General features: G+C 39.1%; 1 protein-coding gene across 1 annotated transcript in view; it reads right to left on the bottom strand.

Moving 5' to 3' along the window:
* The window catches only part of reck (reversion-inducing-cysteine-rich protein with kazal motifs), a 177,087-nt gene that overhangs the window by 61,856 nt on the left and 99,474 nt on the right, over positions 1-15,757 (bottom strand). The window contains exons 15-17 of the mRNA XM_060824192.1: positions 12,979-13,188; positions 4,177-4,313; positions 3,210-3,350 (exon numbers count right to left, since the gene is read on the bottom strand). Coding sequence (XP_060680175.1) covers positions 3,210-3,350; positions 4,177-4,313; positions 12,979-13,188 — 488 coding nt within the window. The remainder of the gene's footprint in view (positions 1-3,209; positions 3,351-4,176; positions 4,314-12,978; positions 13,189-15,757) is intronic.

Raw genomic sequence — 15,757 nt, 5'->3', positions numbered from 1 at the left:
TTCACCACTCTCTGCGTAAAGGACCTACCTCTGATGTCTCCTTTATACCTTCCTCCTTATAGCTTCAAAATATGACTCCTCGTACCAGTCAATCCTGTCCTGGGGAAAAGTCTCTGGCTATTGAGTCTATCTATTCCGCTCATTATCCTGTATACCTTGATGAGGTCTCCTCTCTTCCTCCTTCTCTCCAGAGAGAAAAGCCCGAGCTTATTCAACCTTTCTTCATAAGGCAAGCCCTCCAGTTCAGGCAGCATCCTGATAAACCTTCTTAGCAACCTCTCCAAAGCCTCTGTATCTTTCCTACAGTAGGGTGACCAGAAAACAATATTCCAAGTGTGGTCTCACCAGAGACTTTTAGAGCTGTAGCAAAACTTCGTGACTCAAACTCGATCCAACTGTTGATGAAAGCCAAAACACCATATGCTTTCTTAACAACCGCATCCACTTGGGTGGCAACTTTGAGCGATCCCTCTGTTTCTCCACATTGCCATAAAGAATCCGGTCTTTAATCCTATATTCAGCATTCAAGTTCGATCTTCCTAAATGCATCACTTCGCATTTATTCAGGTTGACCTCCATCTGTCATTTCTCAACCCAGTTCTGCATCCTGTCTATGTCACGCTGCAGCCTGCAGTAGCCCTCTATACTATCGATGACACCTCTAACCTTTGTCATCTGCAAATTTACTAACCCACTGCTCAACTTCTTCATCCAAGTCATTTATAAAAACTCCAAAGAGCAGAGGCCCAAGAACCGAGCCTTGCAGGACCCCATTGTACACTGACCTCCAGTCAGAATACTTTCCATCTACAACCACTGCCTTGTCAGCCAGCCAATTCTGAATTCAGATAGCCAAATCTCCACGTATCCCATACTTCCTGACTTTATGAATAAGCCTACCATGGGGAACCTTATCAAATGCCTTACTGAAGTCCATATACACCACATTCTCTGCTCAAATTGCATCAACCTATCTTGTCACCTCCTCAAAGAACTCAATAAGATTGGTGAGGCAATGATTGCCCCTCACAAAGTCATGCTGAATGCCTTTAATCACACTATGCTTTGCCAAATAGTCATAAATCCTATCCCTCTAAATTATTTCCAAAACTTTGCTGACATAAGACAGACTGGTCTGTAATTGCCAGGGACTTCCATATTACCCTTCTCAAAAAAAGGAGCCACACCCGCCTCCTTCCAATCCTCCGGTACGACTCCAGTGGAGAGTGAGGAGGCAAATATCCTTGCCTGCGGCTTAGCAACCTGCTTTCTCGCTTCCCGGAGCAGCCTAGGATAAATCTGGTAAAGTTCAAAAAATTTATTAAAGCCTTACCTGTAATCAGGAAATCCTGAAATTCGCAATGGCCCATTTTAAGTATTTAAATGTAGAGTAGTTAATCCCTCATAAAACAAATGATTCTATACTCGTAAACTCACCTCGAGGATAGTTAATCCTTGAAAAACCTGCTTGAATCATCTATTGAACTGTGAATTCATGATCCTTGACTGAGATAATGAAGGTTGTGGAAAACAAACAAACATTAATGTCAACATAATGCTAATCCTGAGGACAGGAGTTCCCAAATTGTGGGTCATGGCCTCCAGTGGGATTACAGGATGAGGTTTGGGAGTCATAGCCTCCAAGTCAGCAATTACAGTCATGGAACTTCAACTGAGTCTCGACAGCTGCCTGGGCATTTAAATTGTTTGTTTTTCTTTTCTGTTAGTGCGTATGACTTATTCACCTTTTCCCCGTGGCCTGATTGGTGAAGACACAGCCTGATTAAAAAAAACTGAATCTTCACTATTTTAAGATCATATGGTCAGAAGTCACACTACACCAAGATATCGTCCAATAGGTTTATTTAAAATCATAATCATTTGGAGCGTTGCTCCTTCATCAAGTGTAGTCCTTCACTCGATGACTTCACCTGCTGAAGAAGCAGTGCTCCAAAAGCTTGTGATTATAAATAAACCTGTTGGACTATAACCTGGTGTGCCGTGACTTCTGACCTTGTCCATCCCAGTCCAACACCAGCACATCCACATTAAGATCATATAATAGCCTTAAACAACTCTAATTCTTTGTAAATAAATCTCACCCATTACCAGTGAACAACTCTTAACTCCACCCATTCAATCACCACTCCATTCTTCCTCCCCAACCTGCTCAATAACTATCCTCGCCCACCATCCCCAAAACTCTAAATCTTTACTGTGGTCACACAAAGCCTGAGGTATTAAAATTAGATCATATCAGGAAAAGAAATGTCCAACAGTTACTGTAATTGTTAAAAGAGATTTTTTCTGGTAGTCTATCTTTAAATTTTCTTTCAAGGGAATGAGATTTAAGCACTTTGCAGCTTGACATTCTTATCGACCCACAATTGCATTTATAATTATTACATAAATTGGTAATTCAGCATTGAGTTAAAATTGTATTGCTGAGTTCATGGCTTCCTTTCTTGTTAGTAGTGCCCCAACTTCATTCCCATACTGCCATCATGGGTTCTGTCAGAAATGGAGGTGCGTTAATGAGTGTAGGTCTCACTTGCTATCTTTCTCAGTCTACTGAATTTCTCTCACTCAATAAAAAATCCACGACATAGTCAGCTGTACTTCAAAACATTATTCCATTTTATTGATGACAATTTAATATTTTATACATTTTTGATAATCATTGAAAATAGTTTTTGGAAGGTGGGGTCTTTTCACTTCTAATTTGTCCCCATTTCACATTTACTAACTAATCAGCAATTTTAAATACCATCATAAATTCAATATCAAGCCTTCTGCAGATTTTTTCATAATCTCAGGTCTTTCAATATTGGACACAAGAGTCTGCAAGACTTCAATGGTTAGGGTTTCCTCCATTTTATAATTCTTAAATTCTAATTTGAAAAGCATATATGGTTGTTTGAAGAGCAATGCTAGCTATATCTATAAGTAATCCATATTTCCTGAAGAATAAACCCAGTAGCCTTTGGAAGATCATAATGTCTTCCAAAGGCCCCTTCTAAATTTGCTCCAACATAGGGGAGGAGATTGTCAGTCGGCAGCAAGGTAATGTAGCAAAAGACATTTAAAGGAGATCAACAGAGTAGCAGACAATTTTCAACTATGCCTTATTTTGGCTGTATTTTCAGTGAAACTTCATCATTAAATAAGAAAAAAAATTCAATATCCTAACACTTACAATTATCACTCACCTGGGACACACAAGTAGGGAAGACAGTCTTGCCCAGGTTGGCAACCTTTTCGATTTACCTCACACACATGGTTATTGGGGCACACATTAGGGTTACACGGATGAATGACCTCTTCAACAATATTGTGGAAAGGACTTGGAGCTGTCAATAAATAAATAAATAAATAAATAAATAAATAAATAAAAAATAAATAAATAAATAAATAAAGGAGAGTTCCTGAGATACATCTTCTAAAAGAGTATTCATTCTAAACAGTGATTAACGATGTGGAGGTGTCAATGTTGGACTGAGGTAGAAAAAGTCAGGGGTCACATGACACCAGATTATAGTCCAATGGGTTTATTTGAAATCACAAGCTTTCAGAGCACTGCTCCTTTTGTCAAGTGAAGTACTTCACCTGATGAAGGAGCAGCACTCTGAAAGCTTGTGATTTCAAACAAACCTGTTGGACTATAACCTGGCGTCCTGTGACCTCTGACAAGATTACTAAGGATTCCATGGCATTGTGTGAAGAACACAAAGCTCTCGGGTGGCCTAGTCAACATTCATCTCCTAACCATAACCATAAACATGTTAATTTTTTTAGATTAGATTCGATTACGTACATCATGGAAACAGGCCCTTCAGCCCAACAAGTCCACACTGACCCGCCGAAGCGCAACCCACCCAGACATTTACCCCTGCGCCTAACACTACGGGCAATTTAGCATGGCCAATTCACCTAACCTGAACATTTTTGGACTGTGATTGTCATTCACTATTTGTGGGATCATGCTACATTCAGAGATGGCTACTGCACTTTCCTACACAACAGTGACCACATTAAAAGTTCTTTGGTGATTTTGAAGCAAATTCGAGAATTTTAGAGTATGCTAAAATAACGGAGATTATTGTTGTTTCATGGTCTCTTACTACTGCCTTCTTAAAAATAACAAAAAAAACAAAATAATCAAATCAGTATACATACCAAGATACTTTCTGAGTGGAATGCAATTCTTGAAATCATCAACTGGGGACAAGAGATTACAAATAGTTTCAGCAGTCTGCTCTGTTGGAAATTTACTATGGTCTCCACAATTTGTAAGAATTTCTATACAGTCTGACCTATAAAGGGAACAGAGAATTTGTAAAATGAATGTGCACGAACTATCAGATATTCTGTTTTCTGAATGCAATTTGCACATGCACATGAATTAGAGCTGTTTCAGAATGCATTCACTAGTGATGGTTTATCTGCAACCAGGTACACAAATACAGAAAATGAGAACACAAGAAACAGAAGCAAAAATAGACCTCAACTATTTTCATCAGCTCTGCTGTATAATAATCAACAGTCCCCATTTTATAACATGGCTGACTCTCAGCCCAAAAATATGTTCATCCCAGCCTTGAATATAGTTGACAGTTCAACAATAACAGCTCTCTGGGGTAGAGAATTATAGCATTTGCAACTCTGAGTGAGGAGATTTCTTCTTGTCTTGGTCTGAACAGCTATCATGCCCTTTTGTTCTAGACTTGCCAAGGAAAACAGCTTCTCAGCATGTACTGAATCAGCCCTCAGGAGCTTCTATGTTTCAATGGAATTTCACTTATTTTTCTGAATTCCAGAGAACATTGCCTCATTCAATTCAATCTTTCCTCCACAGATAACCTCTCCTCTGTAATCGACTTAGCAAATGTTTGTTGTTCCTCCTCTAAAGCAAGTACATCTTTCCTTATGAGCTGAAACAAAATAGTATGCAGTGAGCCAGTTGTGGTCTCACTAAAGTACAATTGTACCAAGTCAGTCTTCCTCTTACATTCTAAGCCTTGCGCCATAAAAAACAAAATACATTTGCTGAAATGCTTACTGTATCTGCGTATTTCATGTAAAAGGACCCTGAAAACATTTAAAGGCTTTTTATTTTAAAATATATTCAGTTTTTAAGCTTTCCCTCAAAGTGAATAATCTTTCACTTCTCCTTAGTTACACTCAATCTGTCACAACGTTCTTCGCCTGCTTAACTTGCCTGTCTGCAGAATCTTAAATGATTATCATACCTAATTTTGTATCATTAGCAAATGTGGACATATTTCATTCTTTCATCTAAGAAATTAAAGCAAATAAGTGAGGCCTCAGAATTGAACTATACAGTATCCATGAGCAATGACAACCTGAAAAAGACTGGTTATTCTGTCTCTCCCTTCATTACGATTCATTTCAATAGAATCTTCTACACAAACAGCAGCAGTTCTATCTGTTTCTAGATACACATTAAGGTGTAGCAAACCTTTTCTTAGATTGTTTAATATGCTGTTTAACTTCAACAGCAAACTTCCACCACAAAGACTGAGATGGTATTGGGTTGGAGGGTATAGAATCCCTCCAGTGTGGAAGCAAGCCATTTGGCCCATCGAGTCCACTCTGAAGAGCATCCAACCCCGCTACCCTATTCTTTGGGCTGGACACAGCTGTTATCAACACTGACTTCTGGGTATCTGACTTTGAGAAGTTCCCTGGCTCAAAAACTATCAGGTAAAAATGTGTCAAGGTTGTATCTGGTGCTCCTCTTGTACCAATATCTTTAAAAGGAATGAGAAATAGTGAGATAAATCTAAGAGGTGAAATAAAATAAAACTGAAAGGCCACTTGGTATCATCGGATGAACTGTAGTGGCTCAAGGCAGTTTAGGATGGCAACAAATGCCATCCATATGTCATGAGACAGGGAGAAGAAAATAAAATTGCTTGATCCTTAACCAATGATTTTGTGAAGGCTTCTCCCGACAATGTGTTAAATTACATTTCCAGAAAATGATAGAGCTAGTTAAATGAATAGAAAACCCTAGAAATAAACAGGTCAATTTACATCAATAAAGTAAAAAGACAAGTACTGACTTTTCTCGTGTGTACAGGTAGTCCCCAGGTTGTGTTCTTGAGCCAGTTTATGAAGTTGATTTGTATACAAGTCAGAACACAATGCAGGACAATATAAAGTAGTTGTTTGTAGGTACAGGAAACAGTCCTACGTCTGATCTTTAAAATTATAACCCTGCATGGGATTGCATTTTTCAGTACAAGAGTTCGCAGGACAGATCCCCAGGGTTGGGGACCCCACGTACTCTCCATCAGGTTGCTTGATAAAAGTGAAAGCATTTTAATAAGATCGGAAAAAGGTAACTTAATGGAGTAGCAAAGCAGTATGACACATTTGTGAAAGAGAGGAAGTTAACATATAAAAGACTACAAACTATTTAGAAGAAAACCTTGGATGGTTTAAAAGGTAGGTGAGGTGCAGGAAAGGCACAAACAGGAGGCTAAGATGACTTAAGAGATAAACAAGAAATCAGAAAAGTAGGGAAGTTGCTTTTAAATTGGAATAGGAAATGTTTGCAAAACAGCTGGCTGATCTGATTGTAATTTCAAATCCACATTCCGCCCATACCAGATAACCTTTCAAACTTGTGCTTAATAATCTCTGGCTCAAAAACATTCAAAGACTCTGCATCCACCAACCTTTCAAGGACAGAGTTCTGACAATTTATGACCCTCAGAGAAAATTTACTGCCAATCGCTATTATAAATGGGTGACGCCTGCTTTTTTTTTAAAAAGACAGTGATCCCGAGTTATGGATTTTGCTTTGAGAGAAAACAACCTTGGCACATCTATCCGGTCAAAATTCTTCCGGACTTTGTATGTTTCAGGCAAGTTGCCTCTGCCCTACTGGAAACAAGCTTGCCTTGATTAGCTTTTTCTTGAGACAGGCTCCATATTTAGTGCACATTCTCTGAACTGCCTCCAACGCAAATGCATCCTTCCTTAAATAAAGTGAATACTGTGCACAATACAACAGATGCCCTCTTACTAAAGCCCTGTATAACTGAAGCATAACCTCAACTTTTGTAGTCATCCCACTCACAATAAATGAGAACACTCTACTTGATTTCCCAAAACCTTGCTACACCTTCAAGCTAGCCATTGCAATTCAGGCATGAGGACACCCAGATCTCTCTGCAATTCAGAGTGCTGCAGTCTCCCACCATTTAGAAAATATGCTTCTTTTTCGTTCTTCCCGTTTCAAAGCACTTTACATTTTCCCACATCAAATGCCAATTGTCAGATCTACCAACTCACTTGATTTACATCATTTTGTCGCCTCCTTACGTCCTCTTCATAACTTAATTTGTTTCTTACCTCTATAGGTCTTCAGCAAATTTAGCAGTATACCATTGTTCCTTTCATCACTTATACTTACTCATTGGCTGACTAGCAGGAAGCAACCTTCTGCCCATACCAATATGCTATCATGAGTTTTTATTTTCCGTAGTAACCTTTTGTGGGGCAATTTATCAAATGCCTTCTGGAAATCTAAGGATAACACATTACGTCATCAAAAAGCTCTCAATTCACAAAAACCATGTTAACTCTGCCTAGTTACCTCAGACATATCCAAGTATCCTGTTATAATGTCTTTAATAGCTTCTAACATGTTCCAATTACAGATCTTAAGCTAACCAGGCTGTTTGCGCTTTCCGCTTCCCTCCCTTTTTGAGAAAAGGGTTACAGTTATTACCTTCCAATCTATGTGGACCATCCCAGAATCAAGGGAGCAAACGTAAAATCAATGTAATAACTTTCTAGTTCTTTGGGCATAAGGGTGAAACAAACAGCTGTGATGCTAGAAATCTGAAAATAGCACTGGCAGCATCAGTGTTCTGTTGAAATCCTGACAAAAGGTCCCTGCACTCAAAAGGTGAACTCTGTTCATCTCTCCACAGATGCTAAGCAAAAGTGAGGACAGCAGATGCTGGAAACCAGAGTTTAGATCAAAGTGGTGCTGGAAAAGCACAGCAGGTCAGGCAGCATCCGAGGAGCAGGAAAATACCCTCTCCACCCTCTGGAGGCTTCCTGCCTCTAGTTCTGATGAAGGGCTTTTGCCCAAAACGTCGATTTTCCAGCTCCTTGGATGCTACCTGACTTGCTGTGCTTTTCCAGCACCACTCTGACCTAAACTCTCCACAGATGCTGCCAGGCTTGCTGAGTTTCTTCAGCCCTTTTGTTTGTTTTAGGACCCTGACTCTTGTCAGCCCTCAGCTTCAACAATTTACTCAGTACCACTTCCCTGGTGATTCCAATTTTTCTGAATTCTGCTCTTCCTTCCATTTCATTTCCTGGTTTATTGCTGTTTCAGGAAAGTTGCTCAAACAGTGAAGACAGATGCAAAATACCTCTTCAATTGATCTGACATTTTCTTATTTTCCATTATTAATTCGACAGTCCATAGGACAACGGTCAGCTTGTTAACTCTTATTTTTTTAAATATTCATTGAAATATTTACTATATATTTCTAGCTAGCTTCCTCTTGTACTCTAGCTTTCCCCTCTTTATTCATTTTTGGTCATTTTTTGATATTTAAAAAAATATTCTGTCCAATCTTCTGACCTGCCACCTATCTTTACATAACAATATGCTTTTTCTTTTAGCCTGATACTACCTTCACATTTCTAGATGGTAGATTTGCCCTATGGAATTTTCTCACTTAGTAGAATGTGCCCATTCTGTATACTCTGAAATATTCCTATAAACATCTGCCACTGCATCTCTATTGAACTATCCTTTAATCTAACTTGCCTGTTCACTTTAGCCAGCTCTGCTTTTATGTTCTCAATATCCTTATTTAAATTGAAGACAAAATCACAGACCCACTCACTGTGAGATCATGACTTAATCCTTTCACAGTGCACAATATCAGGTCTGGTATACTTGCTCTTGACAGCTCCAGAACATGCTGCTCTCAGAGACTATCTTGAAAATATTCTATGAATTCCTCATCAAGGTTGCCTTTCTTCATCTGACCTTTCCAGTTGACAGGTAGATTACAATCCCCAACATTGTCATGTCCTTCTGAAAAGTTCCTGTTAATTACTATCATACAACATTACAACACAGACAGAGGCCCATCAAGTCCATGCTTGTCATCAAGCATCTATATGTTTTAATCCTATTTACCAGCATATACAATGGTGTTTCAAGCATTCATCTTAATACTTCAGAAATATTGTGATGGTTCTTGCTTCTATCACACTTTCAGGCACTGCGTTCCAGATACCAATCAATCTTTAGGTGAAAAAATTATTTTCTTAAATCTGTGCCCCTGTAAGTTGACCCTTCTGAGGGGAAACATTTATTCCTATCAACCCTATCTGTATCCCTCAAATTTTATACACGTCAAACAGATACCTGCTCATCCTTCTTTGCTGGAAGTTAAGCAACTTTGACTTGTGTCTCTTCATAGTAAGAGCCTGAAACACCTGAGCTGGGGTAACATCTTGGTGCATCCCCTCTGCAAACCAATGAGTTTTGCATGACTTGGAGACCAAAGTTATGTTCAGGTACACCAGCTGTGGCTTAACCAATGTCTTACACAGCTCCATTATAATGTTCTAGCTCTTGTATTCTATGCCTCAACAAACAAAGGCAAGAATCCTATATGCCTCCTTAACCATCCTATCCATAAGTTCTAGTGCTTTCAAGGATCTATGTACATGCACACCAAAGAGCTGCTGATTCTCAACACTATCCAGTGTCCTATCATTCACCATTTATTCTATTGCCTAGATGTTCCTTCAAAATGCTTTTCAGGATTAACTCCATTTGCTATTGCTCTGGCCATCTGACCATGCTGTCTATATCTTACTGTAGTCTAAAGAATCATAGAAACACACAGTACAGAAGAGCCCCTTTGGACCATGGAGTCTGCATTTCATTATGCAGTGCATCACCAATTTTAGTGTCATCTATAAACTTCCTATATTTGTGAGAGTCATTAATGTACAATACAAACAGCTAGGGACCAAACATCGAACCCTGTGATAAGCCACTGGACATAAACTTCCAGTCTTAAAACAAGCTTCAACAAGCACCCTTTGCTTCTTACCACTAAACTAATTTTTTAATCTAATTTGCCCTAGATCCTAAGGGATCTGTATATCTTAACCAATCTCCACATCAAAAGGCTTGATGACTTTAGTGTAGAACACAATCACACTACCTTAATCCACGCAGCTAGTCACAAACTCAAAAAATACTCAACCAAATTGATCAGACATGATCTCCCTCTGACAAATCCATGCTGACTATTGTCCTGTAGCCTTTCACACTTTGTCTATTCCAGTCAATAACAGAGAAGGGGAAATTGCCTATCATTACTCCTCTGAGATATCTCATATTGTACACTCTGATATTTCTCTGCTAACCTGCTCTTCTATATCCCACTGACTGTTTGGAGGTTACAATACAAACTCAATAACATGACTACACCTTACTTGTTTTTAAGTAGTATTCGTATAGCTTCAATTGAGAAACCTGCCAAGTTATCATCCCTCCTTATTGCAGCAACTGACTCCTTGATCAATATTGCAACACCACCTTTTAAAAAAAAACTCTCCTATATTACCGAAAAATTCTATACCCTAGAATTCTGAGCACCCAGATCTTCACTTAACTATATCACTATGATAGCAATAATACCATATTCCAATGCATTAATCAGCATGCTCAGCATATCTTACTCACAAGACTCCTTGCATTAAAATAAATGCCATCCAACCTTGCTATGCTTATTTGTGTATTAACTAGACTAAGTATGTTTTAATCTTCCATATAGACTTTATTTTCCTTCTACATTTGTTACATATTGCTGCCTACTTTATTTTCACTCCAAATTCCATTCCACTGCCAAATTAGTTGAAACCCCCACTCACAGCACTGGCAGATCTCCGTTGTGATGTTGGTCCTGTTATGCCTTTGTACAGGTCTCACCTTTCCTACAAATGGAATCAGTGATCCAGGAATTTAAAGTCATCCTTCCTGCATCAACTCATCCATGTATTCATATCCAGTCTGCCTATTCCGATACTCACTGGCATATGGCACTGGGAGTAATCCAAAGATTACAACCTTGAAGATCCTGTTTTTAACCTGGTGCTTATCTCTCTAAAATCCTGCAGGGGTCTATTATTTTTTCTATCTATGCTGCTGGCAACATGATCTTTGGCTGTTTCGCCTCCTCATTAGAATGCCTTGCACAATTTCAGTGATATTATTGATGCTAGCTCCAAGGAGGCAACAAACCAACCTATAGACATGTCCACAGAAATATCCATCGAATATCCCTCACTATTGAGTCTTCTACCACTATTCACCTTTCTCTCTTTATTCCTCCCCCTTGTGCATCTCCCCAAAGGAAGCCATTCTCCCACGAACTTGAACCCACTTCTCCCAGACTTTGAACCATGTATTTATCTCTCTAATCTGATTTGATCTGTAGCAATTTGTACATGGCTCAGGTAACAACAGAGAGATGGAGATCTTTGAGTTACTGCTTAATTTGGAATCTAGCTCTTCATACTGATTGTGCAAAACCTCCCTTTTCGTCCCGCCTATGTCACTGGTGCCATGGGGACCACAATGATTAGATCCTCCCTCTCCCACACCAAGGTCCTCTCCAGTTCTGAACAGATGTCAGGAAACCCAACCAGATAACCCAGCCATCTGGGCTCATTCTTGGCTGCAGAGAATGGGGTCAAAGCCCCTCACCATATTGACCACCTCTACCACTACATTCTTTCTTAGTCCACGTTCTAGAGTGCCAGGCTGCACCATGCTGTATTGGCACTTAACGTATCTGCCCTGCAACCCTCACTCTCACCCAGACATGGTGAAAGAATCTCAAACACATTGAACGACTACAAAAGGTCGAGTCTCCTGCCCTCTGGATCCCTTTACCTACCTGATGCTTTCATATCCCTGAACACTGACCAGATCAGATGATCCAACTCCAAGAGATTTGGCTGTCTCCCAGAACAAAGTATCAAGCTAATCTTCCCTCTCCCCATTATGTCGTGGTATCTGTAATTCAGTTTCCAGCTCAAATTCTGAGCTAAGACTGCTCAAACTTTAAGCACTTGATACTGACGGTTTTTTGGAGGGCCAAACTGGTATCCATTATCTTCCATATCCTGCAACTGTGACATACAATCTTCTTGCCATAATTTCTTTTCAGAAACTACTTAACTAAATATAAAATTTTAAACAATTAAGTTTTTACACTTTTAAAAACCTTATCAACAGCTATTGAAATATTTTGAGCCTGAGGAATAGAATAAAACTTTAATCGCTTACCAGATACTCAGAGGGAAAAACTCCTATTTACAGGAACTCAGATTAAACAGTTGAAAAAAGATGTATTCCACAAGAACAAAGACTCATAAATTTTACCGTCAAGTATTCTAAGTTACAGTGCCAAGATTATTAATATCAAAATATGCCTAGTCAATATATATCACTAAGAGAGTTGCAATCTTTAATCAGAAGTATTGTTATAAATTTTGCTCTCAAATGAAATTTTTATTTTTAATTGGAACTGACATAATTCCTGTTATTGCACAAAAGCACCATTGCAAGTGAGCCAGTCAGAAATTTGCCGTGACCTCCCATGTGCATCCCTATTTCTTACCCCAAGCACCAAGTCATACAGTTACAGCAGCAAAAACACTACTGCACACTGATTTTTATGAAATGGTAAATAACATGAGCTTCATTATGCAACTCTGTTTAATTAGTTGAATACAAAAAAAGTGCCATCATATTGCATTTTTCTAAATCAACAAAAGGAAAAGCTACAATAGGAAAGAAGGAATGCATAAAGCATAAACCATGAAAAAAAACACTCTTTATAGAGTGGGCAAATAGATGAAGCCTCAATGCCTGAGTAAGACAGTACTTACTTGCATATACTTCCTCCAGACTTGCTGTGGCATGGTTTGATTTGTAATAAACAGGCAACTGCTTTCCACATTTCTGGTTGACAGGTCTTAATATTTTTCACAGGTATGTTCATAAAAGGCATCTTTATGGTCCCTTTCTCCCAAAGTTTCATGTCATTCTTGGCTCCTTGGTCTGACTGAGTATTGCAGCTGCGAAATAATTCTGTGGGCCTAAACAACAGAAAATTTCACAAAGAACAGCAAATTATTAACTTCAATTATTACCTCTTCATTGACTATTAGATTCTTTCTGGCAATGCATTGTACTTGTATTTCCAATGACAATCTGGACCATTTTATCAGTTTTACAAACAAACAATCTCTAAATTAGTCATTGTGTCGTTAAAATATCTAAATTGATCAAATCAATAATTTGATTGCAAATAAAGGCAAGATAACTTTAAAAACTATTTACCAACAAAAATAAGATCAATTACAACTCTTGCTCATGGGTGTTGTGTTAACTTTGTGCAGTGCAGCTTGAAGCGTCATTTTACATGTCGACAAGTCATCATAATGGACAAGGTTAGATAATGATTCAGTACATAACTGACAACAAACTACAATTATTAAACCAGGATCCATAATAAGGGAAGGGGGTGGGAAGAACAACTATGCACCAACATGTTTTTGAACAGAGGACATGTTAAAAATTTAAAATAATGGTAAAGTGAATGCCTGTAATGCCAAACGTGGTGAAAAAGTCTCAATAGAAGAATTATTTTCTCTCCCAAACAATTTTGCTCCCTTGTCTCTTAAAGTGTTTTAATACCTCTCTTCATCTATCTGTGTAGATGTAGAGTAATGGGTGGTTATTTAAATGTGGTTGATCCAATTTTCATCCAATATTTACATACGTGTACTTTCCAACAACAAAAATCTGGTGTGGGAACTTTGGCAAATTTGTCCCCTTTCTATAATGCCAAGTTGGAGAAATATCATTTTTGAGTTTGATGGCATAAAACAACAACAAAGTTACGTTGAAGTTCATGCAGTGTCAGCTGAAGGAAGATCATAGAATCACAGAATTCCTATAGTGGAAGCAGGCCATAAGGCCCATTGGGTCCACATCGACTCTCTGAAGAGTGTCCCACCCAACCGAAGCACCTGGAGGAAACCGACACAAACATGAGGAGAAACTTCACACAGACAGTCGCCAGAGGGCAGAATCTAACCTGTGTCCCCAGTACTGTGAGGCAGCAGTGCTAACTACTGAGCCACAAAGGTGCCCCTGTTTTGAGAACTTGCATCAAGCTGCTTTGGAATACTCTAGGGCACCAAAACATGAAAGATCAGAAAGGGAGTTAGGGTGGTGAATCTCAGGTAGGCACAGTCCACACTAGGAGAAGAATGGAAATGCTCAACAAACAGTCAATTATTCTATGTACAGACCTATTCATTATTTGACATCCTTTTCTGTGACTTGTATACTTCTTTATCTCCTCAACTTCAAGGGAAAATTATTAGTTGAATATTCTTCATTCTTGATTATGAGGCTGTATTTCTTTTAAACCCTAATGACCCACTGTTCTTTGGTTATTTATTCTTTCAGAACAGACAGATGAACAGCACAGATGCATTCTTAGAAATTAAGATTTGATGTAAAAATGCAGCTGGGGCATCTAAACACAGCTCACAGCATTGTGCGGCATGGTCAGCACTGCTGCCACACAGCTCCAGGGTCGATTCCAACCTTGGGTGACTGTCTGTGTGGAGTTTGCACGCTCTCCCCGTGTCTGTGTGGGTTTCCTCCGGTTGCTCTGGTTTCCTCCCACAGTCCAAAGATGTGCAGGTCAGGTGAATTGGCCATGCTAAATTGCCCATAGTGTTAAGTGCATTTATACCCTAAATCCTCCAACTGTGGCAACATCCTTGTAAGTCTTTTCTGAACCCTTTCAAGTTTCACAAAATCCTTCCAATAGGAAGGAGACCAGAACTGCCCACAATATTCCAAAAGTGGCCCAAGCAATATCACCTCTCAACTCCTATACTCAATGCTCTGAACAATTAAGGAAAGTATAGCAAAAGCCTTTTTCACTATCCTACCTACCTGCGACTCCACTTTCAAGGGACTATGAACCTGCACTCCAAGGTCTCTTTGTCCAGCAACACTCTCCAGAACCTTCCCATTTGGTGTCAAGTCTTGCTCTGATTTGCTTTTCCAAGATGCAGCACCTCACATTTATCTAAATTAAATTCCATCTGCCACTCTTCAGCCCACTGACCCATCTGATCAAGATTTCATTGTAATCTGAGGTAACCAGCTTCGCTGTCCACCACACCTCCAATTTTGGTGTCATCTGCAAACTTACTAACGATACCTCCTATGTTCATATCCAAATCATTTATATAAATGTTGAAAAGCAGTGGACCCAGCACCAATCCTTGTGACACACCACTGGTCACAGGCCTCCAGTTTGAAATGCAACCTTATGCTACCACTCTGTCATCTACCTTCAAGCCAGTTCTGCATCCAAATGGCTAGTTCTCCCTATATTCCATGAGATCTAACCTTGTTAACCTGTCTATCATGAGGAACCTTGTCGAATGCCTTACTGGAGTCCATTTGGATCACGTCCACTGCTCTGCCCTCAACAATCCTCTTCATTACTTCTTCAAAAACCTCAATCTAAAAAGTATACAATGCCTTGCAACTGCAAAGAACTTTTAAAAAAATACTGAATTGGTAGCTATTCCCTAGTTCATATTTTAATAAGCAAACTGTAACACTTAATAATAT

Source organism: Hemiscyllium ocellatum, chromosome 4, assembly GCF_020745735.1.
Source record: "Hemiscyllium ocellatum isolate sHemOce1 chromosome 4, sHemOce1.pat.X.cur, whole genome shotgun sequence".
In the NCBI taxonomy this organism is placed as follows: Eukaryota; Metazoa; Chordata; class Chondrichthyes; order Orectolobiformes; family Hemiscylliidae; genus Hemiscyllium; species Hemiscyllium ocellatum.
The sequence above is the reverse complement of the archived record's forward strand: the minus strand, read 5'-3'. Positions and strand labels throughout refer to the sequence as shown.